Here is a 16,586-nt window from a genome sequence, read left to right as displayed (position 1 = left end):
CTGAGCCTGCAGTCATTGTACTGGGATGCCAGCTCTTCAGCTGGTTTCTTTCTCCCCACAGGCCAACCATCAACAGCTAGCCCAATCATTCTTGAGCCTCTGGCATTATCTGAGGTTTCCTAGCCTAAAAATGTTCAGTGAGGATTTTTGGTTACTCTACTGGCTTTACCTCAATAGTATATCATGTGCTCATTAGCATCCAGCTCCACTCCCCTGGAATCCTATCTGCCCTATTACCTACCACTTCAAAACCCTGGATTCAAAACTTCAAGCAGGCTATGATGCACAGACAAAACAGGGCTGCCCTCTTGTGGCCACGAAGAGAAGCTGAGTCCATATTCCTCATCTCAAACCCTTAGGACTAGATGATTTTGCTATTCAGTATTTTTTCAGTTTTTGGGAAGTACTAAGTACAAGTGCTACATAATCCCTAGTAGGGAAATATCTCATAACATAACAGTAATACTTCTGCAACAAATATACACGCTAAGAGAAAAACATGATGGTTACAAATAGTTTCAATTCATATCAATGTAGGTTCAGTCACATTTTGGTGTCAAATGAGTTAATAAAAATATTTTTGGTTTTCAGAGCACTAGGACTTTGGAAATGAGGACCTGTATAATTCAGGAGCCATATCTCCACAACTCCATTGAAACACAGGGTTCTTGGTCCTTAAAATTTCATTCTACCTTGTCTTTCTCTCACCCAAGAACACTAGACGACAAAGGTCAGAATTGGACTTGTTATTCATACATTTGCATTGATTTAAATACATTACATACAAGTTCTATAGTGCGTTGGCAGAACAACACAGGCAGCAGCACTCTCCCAGCCCAGCCTCACCTCCCTGACACGAGAACAGGGCCTTGGGCTAGCAGAGGGCTGGGCTGTCCCATGAGTACCACCCAGAAGCCTGCCCTGGCACTTTGGGCCCCCGGCTCTCCCCGAGTCCACATTCAAGGCAACCTGAGTACAGACTTCAAGGAGAATGGAAACATGCCAGGAAAGGATGCCCCACACTCTTGCCAGGATTGGGACCAGCCCCCTCGTACATTGAACCCAATCTCCTTCTCATCACAGGGCTGGTCTGGATGAGGGCAATGTGCAGATCTACTTGGCTGGAGGAAGCAACCAGCTTCCTCTAAGACTGCTTAGGCTCTCTTGACACCCAGATGAGACGCTTTACCAACAGGTTTATGTAGAGAGGTCTTGGAGAGCTAAACACACCATGGTACCCCCTCTGGCCTTTGGAAGCCTTGCTGTCCCTGCAGTCTGGGGGCAGGCACTGTCACAAACATGGTCCCCAAGACCAGATTCCAGGTCGGTCGAATGAGATTGTCAGGGCTAAGAGCTGTGTCTTTGTCCACCAGGCATGCATATCCAGCTCCCAGAGATTCTTCCTGTCAGCTGGAGGGAATCCCAGCACAAGCTGGCTCCTGGAGCTAGGATGCAAAGGTACCAGCTTGGCCCAGCTGACAAGAGGGCTGTACATCTCCGCTCTGCCTCCTGGGCAGCGGGAGCTGGGCAAGCAGAGGGCACACAGCCATAGTCCTTGCTCCCTTTCTTTGGTTGTTTTTCAAACCTTCGAGATAGTTTCTTTCCAAGGTTGATTGACCAATCGCAGGGTGCCAGAATCTTGAAGTGTCTAGCAGCGTAGAACTGCCGCTTAGCCACAGATGGCACCCTCTTTACTCCCTCTCGAGGCCATTCTTTGCTTTGGTGTAGAAAGGGCTTGGACACCTGGGAAGGGGGACAGCTGAGGGAAGAGACATGGAAACAGGAAGATGCACACTGAGCTGGGCAGGCACTGAGGGACAGTTTGAAGGCCTTTCTCCTCCGGGCGCTGCCTTTCTCAAGAACCCATGGAACAACTGGCCTGGAACAAGAAGTCAGGGAGCAAAGGGAAGTTGCCAACTAGGAAGAGAATACGAGTCTAGTAACCTCCACCAAGCAGCAGCAGTACCATAAAAAGAAGTGCAGGGACCTAATATCCTGTCCTCTTATGAGCTGAGATGCACCTCACTGAGACCCACTCCAGAACCCAGAACTGAACCCCTAAGTCAAAAGCGTTGAGAAAAAAAAAAAAATCTAACAACAGAACAAATTAGAGGACTGGTGGAGTTGTATCACAAGACTCAGGAAGCAAGGCTGGGATAAATTTACCCACAGACCAATTACAGCTCCCAGCATGCCCTTAGGCCAAAAGGGATTGCTTCTGCATGCTGGGGCGGCTGTTTCCTCCCTCTTGCCATTGCCTGTATGATGGGCAACTACAAACCTGGCCTACGGAACCTGCATCCCTACCAGAGCAGAGAGCAGAGCTGATCTCTATGACCATCTGCAGAACCACTGAGAGTTCTGGAGCAAAAGCGTCCCCACTGTGAGACTGGGCTGGGAGGCTTTCAGTCAGCCTATTGCACTGGTGGGAGAAGGGGAAGAAAAACTGGCAAAAACCCAAAGGAAAGGTGCGGCTCTGTCTGTCCCAATTGGTGAGTCCCCCAGTCGCCCTCTGAATCACGCAGCCGCCTTGGTCCACAAGAGTAGGGAACTGTGAGGCACGTGAGTGTCTGGGTCCATGCAAATTTAGGTCTGGATCAGAGCTTTCTGACCTGAGAGGATCTGGGATTCTGCCTGGCTTTTGCTACTAATATTTAAATTCGTATTTGTGTTCATTTTCTGATGCAGAATATAATGAGGAATTGCCACAGAGCAGGGTGTCAGGGAGGGAAGGGGATGTCCCAGCCTGCCCCCAGGGGACGCTGGGAGATGCTCCTTCCAGGGCCTCTGGACTACTCCCACGGAGGCTCCAGCCCTCCCTAGTACTCAAAAGGGTCCAACAGCACACACTGTCCATCCGATTGTGCTTCTCCCTGTGCTTGGGAAAGCCCTGAGGGGGTGGCAAGCAGAGAAGGACTCTTAAGGGCACTGCTCTCCACCAGCTTCTCTGGCTTCTCCTGCAACCCACTCCCCAGGCTTCCTCCCAGCCCAAGTTTCAAACATGTCTTTGTCTGCCTCTCGGGCTACCACCACGAAAAGAAGGGCTTCCGACTCTGAAAGCTTTGTGTGTAGGACTCGCTAGAAGATCGCTGGTGGGATCGAGCCGTCTCGACAATCACGGGTGGCATCTGGACAAGGTGCAGGGGACTCTTGTTGTCTTTCAGGGCCTGGGTCAGATTTAGAATCTGCAGCAGGAAAAATAAGATCAGTTTGGGAATGACCAAAGCATCCTGGTCTGCCTCTGAAGGAAGACCTGCTGACAGAGTGCTTCCATAAATCAATACAAAAATAAACAATACAGGGATCCCTGGGTGGCGCAGCGGTTTGGCGCCTGCCTTTGGCCCAGGGCGCGATCCTGGAGACCCAGGATCGAATCCCACATCGGGCTCCCGGTGCATGGAGCCTGCTTCTCCCTCTGTCTATGTCTCTGTGCCTTTCCTCTCTCTCTCTCTGTGACTATCATAAATAAATAAAAATTAAAAAAAAAAACAAAAATAAACAATACATTAATGGAAAATTATGCAAATAGGGTATTTCCAAAAGTAGAAAAATAAAGGAGCAAAATACAGAATATGGAGACCACTACCACTCTGGTCATTTAAAAAAAGAAAATTAAAACCAAAACTCTCATTTTTTGCCATTCCCCTTAATAAGGATACAGAAGAAGCAGCAGCAGCCTCAAATCTGGGAAACAGTTCAGAGAGTCAGGCTCTGGGGCCAGACCCTGGGCCAGTTTTTCCAAAACACAAGTGGATGATAAAGGCTTAAAAGTGAACAGGCCCTCTGACTCAGCAATTCTGTTTGTAGGAACTAAAGAAACAATCATGGGTATGCACAAAACACTTAGTTTCAACTAATACAGGGAAGTATTGTTTATAACAGTGAAAATGTATAAATACCCAAGAGTATGGGATCAGTTCATAATCTAAGGAATAAGAAACGGTGATTAAAAGATTTATTTTATTGGCGTGGAAAGTTGATCACGATGTCATTAGAATAGGACAGAGACTGTAGCCAGGATTATAATGTGACTCCACCTTTATTTTCTGAAATTCTTTCTTCCTATCTACCTATCTATAGAGAAAGGTGAAGGAAGTGGCAGTGATTATCTCTGGGTCGAGAAATTATAGGTGTTTTTTTTTTTTAAAGATTTTATTTATTTATTCATGAGAGATACACAGAGAGAGAGGGAGAGACACAGGCAGAGGGAGAAGCAGGCTCCATGCAGGGAGCCTAATGTGGGACTCGATTCTGGGTCTCCAGGATCACGCCCTGAGCCAAAGGCAGGCGCCAAACTGCAAACCCACCCAGGCATCCTTTATAGGTGATTTTTATTTGCTCATCGTTGATCCTTATTTTCTGATTTTCCTACAGTTTGAAGAGTCAAATATTTCACTTGGGTTCTCCCTCTAATGCTCTGTCTTTATCATTGTTTTCTAAACTTATGGAAAAGGTAAAAAAAATAGTACAGAGAATTCCTGTACACCACTCAGTTTCTCCTAATTTTATTTTATTTTATTTTATTTATTTTATTTTAAATAGGTTTAGTTTTTTTATTTTTTAAAGATTTTATTTATTCATGAAAGACACAGAGAGAGAGAGAGAATGGCAGAGACACAGAGGAGAAGCAGGCTCCATGCATGGGACATGGGACTCGATCCCGGGTCTCCAGGATCAGGCCCTGGGCTGAAGGCAGGTGCTAAGCCGCTGAGCCACCCGGGCTGCCCCAGTTTCTCCTAATTTTAAATTTTCATGTAACTATGGTATATTTACAAGAACTAAGAAAATAACATTGAAAACATTACTATTAACCAAACTCAACTTAATTCGGATTTCATTACTTTTCCACTACCATTCTTTTTCTATTTCAGGATCCCACTCAGGATACCACACTGCATTTAGCTTTTTACCAACTTTTGTTCATACTTTACAGATTTCAGAAATGTGCTCATGGGAGGGTACCTGGATGGCTCAGTCAGTTAACCATCTGCTTTTGGCTCAGGTCACAATCCGAGGACCCTCCCTCTCCCCAGCTTGTGCTCTCTTACTCTCACTCTCTTTCTCAAATAATAAATAAAATCCTACAAAAAAAATAAATGTGTTCATGGGAACATGTTCATCAAAATTAGAATCACCACCATTATCTATTCTGACAAGACAGTACAAAAATGGAAGTTGTCCTATGATAGCCTTCCTTCTTTATAAAACACAGTTTCATTTTTTTTAAGATTTTATTTTTAAGTAATCTCTATACCCAACGTGAGGCTCAAACTCAAACCCCAAGATCAAGAGTCACATGCTCTACAGACTGAGCCAGCCAGACGCCCATGAGCTGCCTTTAAACTGCACAATATGGATCCCTGGGTGGCGCAGCGGTTTGGCGCCTGCCTTTGGCCCAGGGCGCGAACCTGGAGACCCGGGATCGAATCCCACATCGGGCTCCCGGTGCATGGAGCCTGCTTCTCCCTCTGCCTGTGTCTCTGCCTCTCTCTCTCTCTCTGTGACTATCCTAAGTAAATAAAAATTAAAAAAAAAATAAACTGCACAATACTAAAAAAATAAATAAATAAAATAAAATAAAATAAAATAAAATAAAATAAAATAAAATAAAATAAAAATAAAAAAACTGCACAGTACTGAAGATTTTCATGGCCAGGCCACAGACATAGGGGAGGGTAAGCATGGCTGCACCCTCAAATCAAGGAGACACACAGCCCTCAAGTCATAAATATTCCTGGTCTGCAAATGCTGCTCATGAAGAGGCAGAGAAACACCTGAAACAGAGGTGAGAAGTGAGAACTGGATCCTACCAGTAACTTTTTTTTTTCCACTTGTTTTGGTACCTGTCAGCATCCTCTACTGCTTCAAAGACCACTGAACATGAACTCAGGGTAGAGAATGAAAAGGGGGTTCAGATGGAATTGGAGTGAATTGTGCAGAGACTACCCAACTCAAGAGAGAGGATTTTAAACCTGCTCTGGCTGGTTCTTCCTGAGCTTCCTTTGGTTCTTTGGGTTAGAAGCTGCCTCTGAAGGAGTTGGGGTAAAATGTCAAATTATCTACAACTTACTTTCAAAAGATCTGGCCAAAAATAAAATATATCAATCTATCTATCTAGGGAGAGACAAATTACACAGGTATTTTATTTTTTTAAAGATTTTATTTATTCATGATAGACATAGAGAGAGAGAGAGAGAGACAGAGAGAGAGAGAGACAGAGAGAGGTGCGCAGAGACACAGGCAGAGGGAGAAGCAGGCTCCATGCCGGAAGCCTGACGTGGGACTCGATCCCAGGACTCCAGGATTGCGCCCTGAGTCAAAGGCAGGCACCAAACCGCTGAGCCACCCAGGGATCCCCTACACAGGTATTTTAAAAAGAGAAAATAGGGATCCCTGGGTGGCTCAGTGGTTTAGCACCTGCCTTCAGTCCAGGGCCTGATCCTGGAGACCCGGGATCAAGTCCCACATTGGGCTCCCTGCATGGAGCCTGCTTCTCCCTCTGCCTGTGTCTCTGCCTCTGTGTGTGTGTGTCTCTCGTGAATAAATAAATAAAATCTTAAAAAAAAAAAAAAGAGAAAATATATAGGGATATACAGATATTATTCCAATAGATAATCTACAGAGATACGAGGAAACAGATATAGAGATAAAGCAAGTGTGGCTAAGTGTAATAATTGGTGAATCAGGAAAACATCCTACTCTTTACTGAGGTTTGAAATTTTTCAAATTAAAAAGTTGATGAGGGCAGCCCCGGCGGCTCAGCGGTTGGGCAGCCCCGGCGGCTCAGCGGTTTAGTGCCGCCTTCAGCCCAGGGTGAGATCCTGGAGACCTGGGATCAAGTTCCTGCAGGGAGCCTGCTTCTCACTCTGCCTGTGTCTCTGCCTCTCTCTGTCTCTGTGTCCCAAATAAATAAAATCTAAAAAAAAAAAAGTTGATGAAAAACTGATAGCAGGCACATAATGCGAAAGAATCAACACTGTCTTTGAACAGGCCATTTAAAGAGGCTTGACCTCAGACCCTACACTCTAACACCTGGTGTGAAGACTTTATGGTGAGCGACAACTTCTGTCCCCCAACTCCGTGTCTCTAGGAGCTCCTGACTCTTCCCCTCTGGCTCAGAGCCCTCACACAGGCACTCTGTGATGACAGCTGAGGCAGGTAAAGGATTGTGACCCCCTTTCCCTGTGGTGTAGCCGACCTCTGGAAGGCAAAAGCTCATTTTGCCATGGGATATGACTGGTGAGCAAGTGAAGATGTGACTAATATACTGGCCTTCTACCTGCTGAAAGGAGCTGGATGCTCATGAAACCTTATGGGGTCCAGAGGCAGCCACTCTAGGCTGTTAAGAGGCCAAAAGGCTCTCAAAGGACATTAGGTGCACAAAACAGAAGAAAGAGAAAAACTGCACTTCCTCCTTTTTGCCACTCTAGACAAAGGCCCTAACTGGAGCAGACGAAAGGAGGATGGCTAGGGTTGTGGGCAAGGGATGGAGTTGGGAAGGGATGAGGGAAGAGAGTATACCACAGGCACAGAGGCACAGCCTACATAAACTTGAGAAGAAGTTTATTTCTTTAGGCTGAGTTCCCTAATACCACAGTACATCAAGTGGCTTTTAAGGTTTCCAAAAATTCCGCCAGCTTAACTGTGCCCTTACACTACTTGGGGAATATAGGAAGACCAAGTTACTGGTACGCAGGCAGCTCTAACTGCAGCTCTTAAAACCTCTGTACATCCCATTTCCAAGGAAATATGGACTCAGTAACCCCAAGAGTTGCTCTCACCAGAAGCCTTTACCTAAATGGTAAGAAGACATAAATGCATAATTACAACTAGAAAGATCTTGTCCTTTAAAGATGTGACAAGCTGCCTTTTCTGTATACATAATCATAAAACAGCTAATGCTTATCGAGAATTTCAATCAAGCACTACTCCAAATCATTTATCTCATAATAACTCTATGGTGTAGGTGCTGTTATTACTCCCATGTTACCAATGGAGAAACTAAAAGAAGGAAAGACTAAGTAATTTCTCCGAGACCTCAGAGCCAATAAGTGACAGAGCCAGGATTCAAACACAGGCACCAAGACCAGGGTGTGCCCCTTAACTATTAGGCCAACCCATATATCTTTATCTTTTTTTAAAAGATTTTATTTATTTATTTGACAGAGAGAGAGAGAGAGAGAGAGAGAGAGAGAGAACGTGCACACACATAAGCAGGGGGAGCGGCAAGCAGAGGGAAAGGGAGAAGCAGGCTCCTCGCTGAGCAGGAAGCCTGACGCAGAGCTCTTCACAACCTGAGCCAAAGGTAGACACCCAACTGACTGAGTCACCCAGGCGCCCCCATCCCAAATCTCTTTAAAGTGATAAGAACGTCAGTGCCCTTTAAGAGTTTTAAAACGGCAGCCCCGGTGGCTCAGCGGTTTTAGCGCCGCCTGCAGCCCGGGGCGTGATCCTGGAGACCCTGGATCGAGTCCCACTCTCTGTATGATGCCAGCTTCTCCCTCTGCCCCCCCCCTTTTTTAATTTATTTATGATAGTCAGAGAGAGAGAGAGAGAGAGAGAGAGAGAGAGGCAGAAACATAAGCAGAGGGAGAAGCAGGCTCCATGCACCGGGAGCCAAACCGCTGCGCCACCCAGGGATCCCAAAAAAAGTTTTAAAACAATTTTTCAGGCATAGTCTTTACTAATTTGGAAGATCAGCAATGCCCTAGGGGTTTCCTTAGCTCTCTTTGAAGGTAAAATGGAGAGAAAAGAAATAATATGACTTATAACCATTACAAAAATTATAACCACAGCCAATATATATGAGTGCTAACCATGTGCTAGGTAGGTAATTGTTTTAACTAAACACTTGATATGCATTATATTATGTAATCCTCTGGCCAACTCTGCAAGGTGTTATTATTGTCACACTTTATAAACAAGGATACAGAGGCTCTTGCCCAAGATCGCAGAGCTTACAAGTAGTGAAGAGGTCTGACTCCAGAGGCTAGCTCTTAACCACCAAGGCATATGGCCTGCCTTGAACAACTTGAGGACAGTGGACCCTGGTTCAATTTACCAATGAACTACCCAACACCTGGCACAAAGCTGAGCACACAGTAAATCCTCACCAAGCACTGGATACCATGGAAGAGATGGGAAATTGGAAAGGGCTACCTTTCCTCTCCCATGTACTAAGACAGAGTCATAAATAAGCATGGCATAAACTCAAAGGCTATACAACACAAGCTTTACACATTTACTCAACATGAGCATACAACCCTCCCAGAGAGATCCCAAGAATGACACCAGGAGGAAGTCCCAGGCTTACCTGTCCCCGCATGACAGCAATCTGCTTATGGAACTGGCCCCTGTCAAAACCAGGATCTTTCTGCAAAAGGGCAGGAGATGGAACCTGCATGAATCCCTCAGAATTCTTTTTCATTTTCTTCCCCCAAATAGAAACTTTCTAATAAAGAAAACTTACATAAGGCTTACAAGGCTTAGTGAAGTTAACTACCACCCCAAGAACTGTTTCACAGATAGGGAAAGAGAGAACAAGTAAGTATCTTGTCCTAAGTCTCATTATTAACTCTAAAGAACTCCAGGCTCTAGTGCTCCATTTGAAAAGGGAGAGCTCTGCAGATACACCACAGCCCCATGACATGCAGGATAAACCCATGGTGATTCATCACAGATGTCAATTTTTTTCAAACCAACCCAAGCTAGGTCTTTGCTGTCCACATGTGGGAATCTTGTTTGCTCTTCATTGGCCAACACAAGTCAGAAGAGTGTTAGCCATTCTCTCTTGGCTTGTATCAGGACCCATTAGAAAAGCCATTAGAAATTCCTTCTTCCATATGGTTATAAGGTTGAGGATCCCAGGGCTAACCTTGAAGAGTTCATATAGGTCCTCCTCCAAGTCCTTGACAAAGTTAGGGTCCGATATCTTTGGAAGAATCAGATCTTTGATCTCCTGAGAGAATGGAACTTTTGCCTGGGGCAACCAGGCCCAGTAAAAGGGATCTGAAAAGAGGAAAAAACACAAAGCAAAGCTGCCCATCTATGTCCTCCACCTATCAGAGCACTGCAAAAGGCAGAACACCCCTCTCACATGATATACAACAGGAAAGAAAATTACAAGGGCTGTTAACCCTATGGCTATAGAGTAATTGGAGGAATTAGGATTTAAACCTAGGACTGCCGAATCCTAGTCCTCTTTCCAGATGTGACATGACTTTCCAGTGACTTGCAAGGAGACACTGAAAAGACAGACTGATATTGCAAAGGAGTTAGTGACCCCCAACTTGTATTGCTCTCTTTTTCCAAGAGTTTCTCATTATAACAGGGCAGGGGCTGACTTCCAGGATGTCAACAAGGAATATAGAACACTGACAATGGCTTACATTTAGAAACCCAAATAGAATAAATTATAAGAAGACAGTCCTCAGAAAGGAGAAATATGCAAACACAGATGAGAAAATTCAACTGTGTGCTTGTAATAGGAATAATATAAGGTAAAAATGACAATAATAGCTTTTATTTTGCAGTACTTGCCATATGCCAGCTACTGTGCTAAATGCATGAGCTGCTTTATTCCATGAATTCTTAGAACAGTCCTGTGGTAGAGTTATTATTATCTTCATTGCGTAGATGAGAAACTGAGAGTGAGCAAGAAAAGAGCCAGACCACAGTGGTCTCAGACTTACATGCCCTCCAGGAGTCAGGATGTTTCAGGGGGAAAGCCAGACCATTGTCTATGGCAGCCACCTTGATAACTGGCTCCTTCACCACCACCCAGTCTGTGTCCTGAAGAGCAAGGAAAGACTAAATATTTAGAGTCCCACCTGTCTCATGCCCTTTAAAGTAGTAGCAAAGCACCCCACCTCAACCCCCTCAGGCACCAATCCTTATTCAACTTCTGAACTGATTTTCATAGTTACCTAAACTTAGTATTTTTTTTTTAAATTGGAGTTCAATTTGCCAACATATAGCACATCACCCAGTGCTCATCCCATCAAGTGCCCCCCTCAGTGCCCGTCACCCAGTCACTCCAACCCTCCACCCACCTCCCTTTCACACTACCCCTTGTTCATTTCCCAGAGTTAGGAGTCTCTCATGTTCTGTCATTCTCACTGATATTTTAAACTTAGTACATTTATGGCACCTCGGCCTTGGCCTATTCAAGGTTCTAAGACTCCCTTATCTTAGAAAAGGTACACTTCCCCAGGAGTTGCCACAGTCCTTGGTAAGAAGGAAACTGACAATAACAAAGGTACCTCTAAGCCTTTCCTCCTAGGGAAAGGCAGTGAGAGTCCTGAGAGTATGAAAAAGAAAAATCAAATTCAGCCAGCTAAAGTCCTTGACCAGATGCTACCTCACTGGTGACCACATTTTCCCACGACATGACAGAGCCATGGAAGGTAACAGCTGGTTGCTCTTGCACAAGAGAGTCTTTTGCCATTTCAGTGATAAGGGACAAGGTCAATTGCAAAGAGTGGGGCAGGGTACCCATGACAGTCTGCCACTCTCATGACTATATTTGGCTCCATGCTTCAAGTTCACAGGTGCCATCACAGAAACAGGGAATGTGGGTCGAGGATACCTGCATCAGAATCCCCTAGGATATCTTATTAAAAGTCTGGAATCCTGAGTTTTACCCTAGAGCTAGTGAGGGAAAGGCCTGAAGAATCTGTACTATTTTTAATAAGCTCTTCAGGTGATTCAGACGTACAAAATTTGAGAACCACTATTAGAGAAGTAAAAACACTATGAGAATGTGTTAACTAACCTTATTGTGGTAAATACTTTGCAAAATATACATTAAAGTCACCACATTGCACATCTTAAAACTGCACACGGTTGTATGTCAATTATATTTAAATAAAGCAGGACAAAAAACACTCACTATAAATAAAAGTCAATCTCACTCTCCTATTCTAGGTAGCATTCCCACTAATTTTTTTAAATGTGCAGACTGAGCAGAAATACAGAAGCATGGTGGAGTACGGAAGTAATGAAAAAGTATGGAAAGCTGCAGGAACCAGCTTCTTCTAAACTGATATTCTGTGGAACTGTCTGTGGAACTATTAGGAGAAAAATATTCTTAAAAAGTTTAGAAATCACTGGGCCAAATAAAATTAAATAGGTTCATCTAATGAACTACTTTTCAGACCTTTACAATGCTACTATGCAAGTGTATCTCCAAGAAAGGCATAAAATATGTGATATAGCCCAAAGATATTTGAACTTTCCTTCATTCTATCTTTATTAACATCACTCAATAAGATATTGCTTAAAAAACAGATTGATAACTCTATCAAATATTAACTTATCAATTTTAAACACATGTGCTATCCTGATTCTCTTGAACATATGTTACCTAATCTCTGATTATTATGTTTCTGTATTATGCATACATACTACCTCATCCTTCATCCTCTTCCTCGAGACAGAGATCAACCACTTACCCGAGAGCTAGAACTATCCATTGGACAGTCATATTTAATCAGCCAGTTGTCATTGCCTCGATCTGTGAACAGAAACATGAAGTTAGGAAAAACTGGGGTGACTTTCACTTTCAGTATGAGGGATTTCATATTTTGGGCACTTGAACCTATCATTCTACTGAGAACTAGAAAAAACTGATAGAAAAATTTTTTTAAATCTCTTGAAGGTACTGGAGATTTTAACAAGACCATTAAGAGTGTCTTAATGTGTCTTCCAGGTCCGAAGTGTTGGACCTGGAAGAGGAGAAAATTCAGAAAGAGAATCCATCGTTTGTGGCTTTTCTCTTAGAGCATCTGCTGATTTGGGAAGAGGTAGCTAAGAGGTTGAGATATGGAACACTGTTCTAATAGCCATGTGTAGCTAGGGAGACAAAACCCTAGTCTGGTGACTGATAAGGGGAGGAGACCCTGCTAAATCCCCCATGCTGTAAAAAAAAAAAAAAAAAAAAATCCCCCATGCTGTGGTTTGAAATCTGAAGGACGACACCTTGGAACTAAGTAGAGTTTCTCTTCAACACCAGAAATTAAAGTGAATCTGGATAGCTAGTACCCCTAGCTGCTTGCCAAGTACAAACATCTTCTTCTACATGGGATTTATATTAGCATCCAGGCCTCCAAATATTTCTACCATTTTTGATATATAATATCTGACAATCAAAAATAACCAGATAGAGGGACGCGTGGGTGGCTCAGTGGTTGAGAGTCTGCCGTTGGCTCAGGGCATGATCCCAGAGTCCCAGGATCGAGTCCCATATTGGGCTCCCTGCATGGAGCCTGCTATCCCTCTGCCTGTCTCTACCTCTTTCTCTGTGTCTCTCATGAATAAATAAATAAAATCTATCTATCTATCTATCTAACTATAAAAACAGGTATATAAAGAGACACAATGACATAAATAAAAACAAAGAAAACATAAAAGTAAAATAAATCTACAGGGACTTCGAACAATGAAAATACAGACACTAAAATATGCAAGATAAAATTCTTAATATGTTTAAGATAAAAAGCAAGATTAAGAATATTAGCAGAAAATAAGAATTCACAAAAAAGAATCAAATAGAAATTTAACAACTGAAAAATATGGTTACCAAATTGAGAACTTCATGGGCAGCCTGGGTGGTTCAGCGGTTTAGCGCCACCTTCAGTCCAGAGCATGATGCTGGAGACTCAGGATTGAGTCCCACATCAGGCTCCCTGCATGGAACCTGCTTCTCCCTGTGCCTGTGTCTCTGCCTGCCTGCCTGCCTCTCTCTCTCTCTCTCTGTCTCTCATGAATAAATAAGATCTTTAAAACAAAAACAAAAACAAACTGAGAACTCCAATAGATGAGCTTAACAATAGATTGTGCCAAAGACAGAAGTAATGATCTGAAAAACAGTCACAAAAAGAGAACAGAATGAAGCACCCAGGAAAAAATGTGTTACTAACAACATGTGATTGGATTCTTAAGAAGGAATGGAGAAAAAAAAATGAGCAGAAGTAATTATTTAAAGAGAGAATAGGGGGATCCCTGGGTGGCTCAGCGGTTTGGCACCTGCCTTTGGCCCAGGGTGTGATCCTGGAGACCTGGGATTGAGTCCCACATCAGGTTCCCTGCATGGCCCCTGCTTCTCCCTCTGCCTGTGTCTCTGCCACCTCTCTCTCTGTGTCTCTCATGAATAATTAGATAAAATCTTAAAAAAAAAAAAGAGAGAATAGAGATGCCTGGCTGCCTCATCAAAAGAGCATGCTACTCTTGATCTTAGGATTGTGAGCTCTAGCCCTACAGTGTGTGTGGAGATTACTTAAGTAGATAAGTTTTTTTTTAAGTAGATAACTTTTAAATAAATAAAATAAAGAGATAATAGCTGAGAATTTTCCAAAAGTGACAAAAGGTTTCAAACTATTGATTCAAGGAAAACTATGAATCCCTATAGGATATATACAAAGAAAACTACACCAAGCGTATGGCAGTAAAAATTCTGAAAACCAACTACAGGGAAAATCTCAAAAGAGCTAGAGAAAAAGAGATTACCTTCAAAGAAACAATAATACAGGAAGAAATGACTGGGCATGGAGCCTGCTTGGGATCCTCTCTCCCCCTCTCGTTCTGTCCCCCCACCCCCACTCACATGCTCTCAAAAAAAAAAAAACCCAAAAAACAGACAGACTTCATCATGCAGAAATAGAAAATCTGAATAGATCTATAGCCAGTAAGAAGATTGAATCTGTAATGAAAAATCTCCCAACCAATAGCCCTGGACCACCACTTCACTGATGAATTCTACCAAACACTTGAAGAACTACCACCAATCCTCCTCAAACTTCTAAGAAGTTTGAGGAAGAGGGAACATTCTAAACTCATTCTATGAGAGCAGCCTTACTTTGACATCAATGCTAGACAAAGACACCACAAGAAAATGATAGACCAACATCCCTTATAAATAATGCTGCAAAAATCCTCAACAAAATACTAGCAAATGGAATTTAGCAGTATATTAAAAGGATTATGGGGTGCCTGGGTGCCTCAGTCAGTTAAGTGTCTGCCTTTGGCTCAGGTCATGATCGCAGAGTCTCAGGATCAAGCCCTTCATCAGGCTCCCTGCTCAGCTGGGAGTCTGCTTCTCCCTCTTCCTCTGCAACTCCCCTCCACTTGTGCTCTCTCTCAAATAAGTAAATAAAATCTTTAAAAAAAAAAAAAAGGATTATATACCATGACCAAGTGGGATTTATTTTTTTTTTTTTTTAATTTTTATTTATTTTATGATAGTCACACAGAGAGAGAGAGAGAGAGAGGCAGAGACATAGGCAGAGGGAGAAGCAGGCTCCATGCTCCGGGAGCCCGATGTGGGATTCGATCCGGGGTCTCCAGAATCGCGCCCTGGGCCAAAGGCAGGCGCCAAACCGCTGCGCCACCCAGGGATCCCCCAAGTGGGATTTATTACTGCAAAGTAAATATGGTTCAACATATGAAAACTGATTAATGTGATATACCACATTAGCAGAATGAAGGGAAAAAACACACATGATCATCTCAATTGATGTAGAAAAAGCATTTGACAAAATTCAACATCCTTTTTAAAAAATTATTTTTTTAGAGAGATAGTGCATGTGTGCAAGTGGAGGGGCAGAGGCAGAGGGAGAGGGAGAAAGACAATTTTAAGCAGGCTCCACACCCAGTGCAGAGCTGGAAGAGGAGCTCAATCTCACAACCCTGAAATCATGACCTGAGCCAAAACCAAGAGCTGGATGCATAACTAACTGAGCTACCTAGGTGCCCCTCAATATCCTTTCATAAGAATACTTAAACTGGAATAGAAGGAAACTACCTCAACATAATAAAAGTCATATGTGAAAAACCCACAATAAACATCATACTCAATGGTGAAAGACCAAAAGCTTTTTCTCTAAGATCTAGAACAAGGCAAAAATGCCTGCTTTCAACATTTCTATTCAACATGTTACTGGAAGACCACAGCAGTTATGCAAGAAAAGGAAATAAAAGGCATCCAAGTTTGAAAGAAAGAGGTAGAATTATCTTTGGTTGCAGATGATATGGTTTTATATGTAGAAAACCCTAAAGATGCCATACAAAAAAAGAGAATAAACTCAGCAAAGCATCAGAATACAAAGTCAATGCACAAAAATAATTTTTATTTTTTTCTCTTTTTTTTTTTAATTTTTATTTATTTATTCATGATAGACCTAGAGAGAGGCAGAGACACAGGCAGAGGGAGAAGCAGGCTCCATGCAGGGAGCCTGACGTGGGACTCGATCCCGGGACTCCAGGATCATGGCCTGGGCCAAAGGCAGGCGCCAACCCACTGAGCCACCCAGGGAATCCCTAATTTTTATTTCTTTTGCTAACAACAAACAATCCAAAAAGCAAATTGAGAAAACAATTCCATTAGCATCAAAAAGCATAAAATCCTTAGGAATTAATTTAACCAAAGAGATAAAAGACTTGTAAATAAAAACTACATTGCTCAAAGAAATTAAAGACATAAATAAATGGAAAGACCTCCTATGTTCATAGACTGGAAGATTCAATATTGTTAAGATGTCAATACTACTCAAAGCTATCTACAGATTTAATGCAATTCCTATCAAAATCCC

At 43.0% G+C, this 16,586-nt stretch overlaps 1 protein-coding gene across 1 annotated transcript in view; it reads right to left on the bottom strand.

Annotated features, from left to right (window-relative positions):
- Window positions 1–500: 500 nt before the first annotated feature.
- The window catches only part of PI4K2A (phosphatidylinositol 4-kinase type 2 alpha), a 31,771-nt gene continuing 15,685 nt past the window's right edge, over window positions 501–16,586 (bottom strand). The window contains exons 5-9 of the mRNA XM_055345933.1: window positions 12,453–12,514; window positions 10,692–10,791; window positions 9,875–10,008; window positions 9,314–9,373; window positions 501–3,185 (exon numbers count right to left, since the gene is read on the bottom strand). Of these exons, the coding sequence (XP_055201908.1) occupies window positions 3,024–3,185; window positions 9,314–9,373; window positions 9,875–10,008; window positions 10,692–10,791; window positions 12,453–12,514 (518 nt within the window). The 3' untranslated portion in view covers window positions 501–3,023. The remainder of the gene's footprint in view (window positions 3,186–9,313; window positions 9,374–9,874; window positions 10,009–10,691; window positions 10,792–12,452; window positions 12,515–16,586) is intronic.

The sequence above is a fragment of the Nyctereutes procyonoides genome, unplaced genomic scaffold (assembly GCF_905146905.1).
Source record: "Nyctereutes procyonoides isolate TBG_1078 unplaced genomic scaffold, NYPRO_anot_genome, whole genome shotgun sequence".
Lineage (NCBI taxonomy): Eukaryota > Metazoa > Chordata > Mammalia > Carnivora > Canidae > Nyctereutes > Nyctereutes procyonoides.
This window is presented reverse-complemented; position numbering and strand designations above follow the sequence as displayed.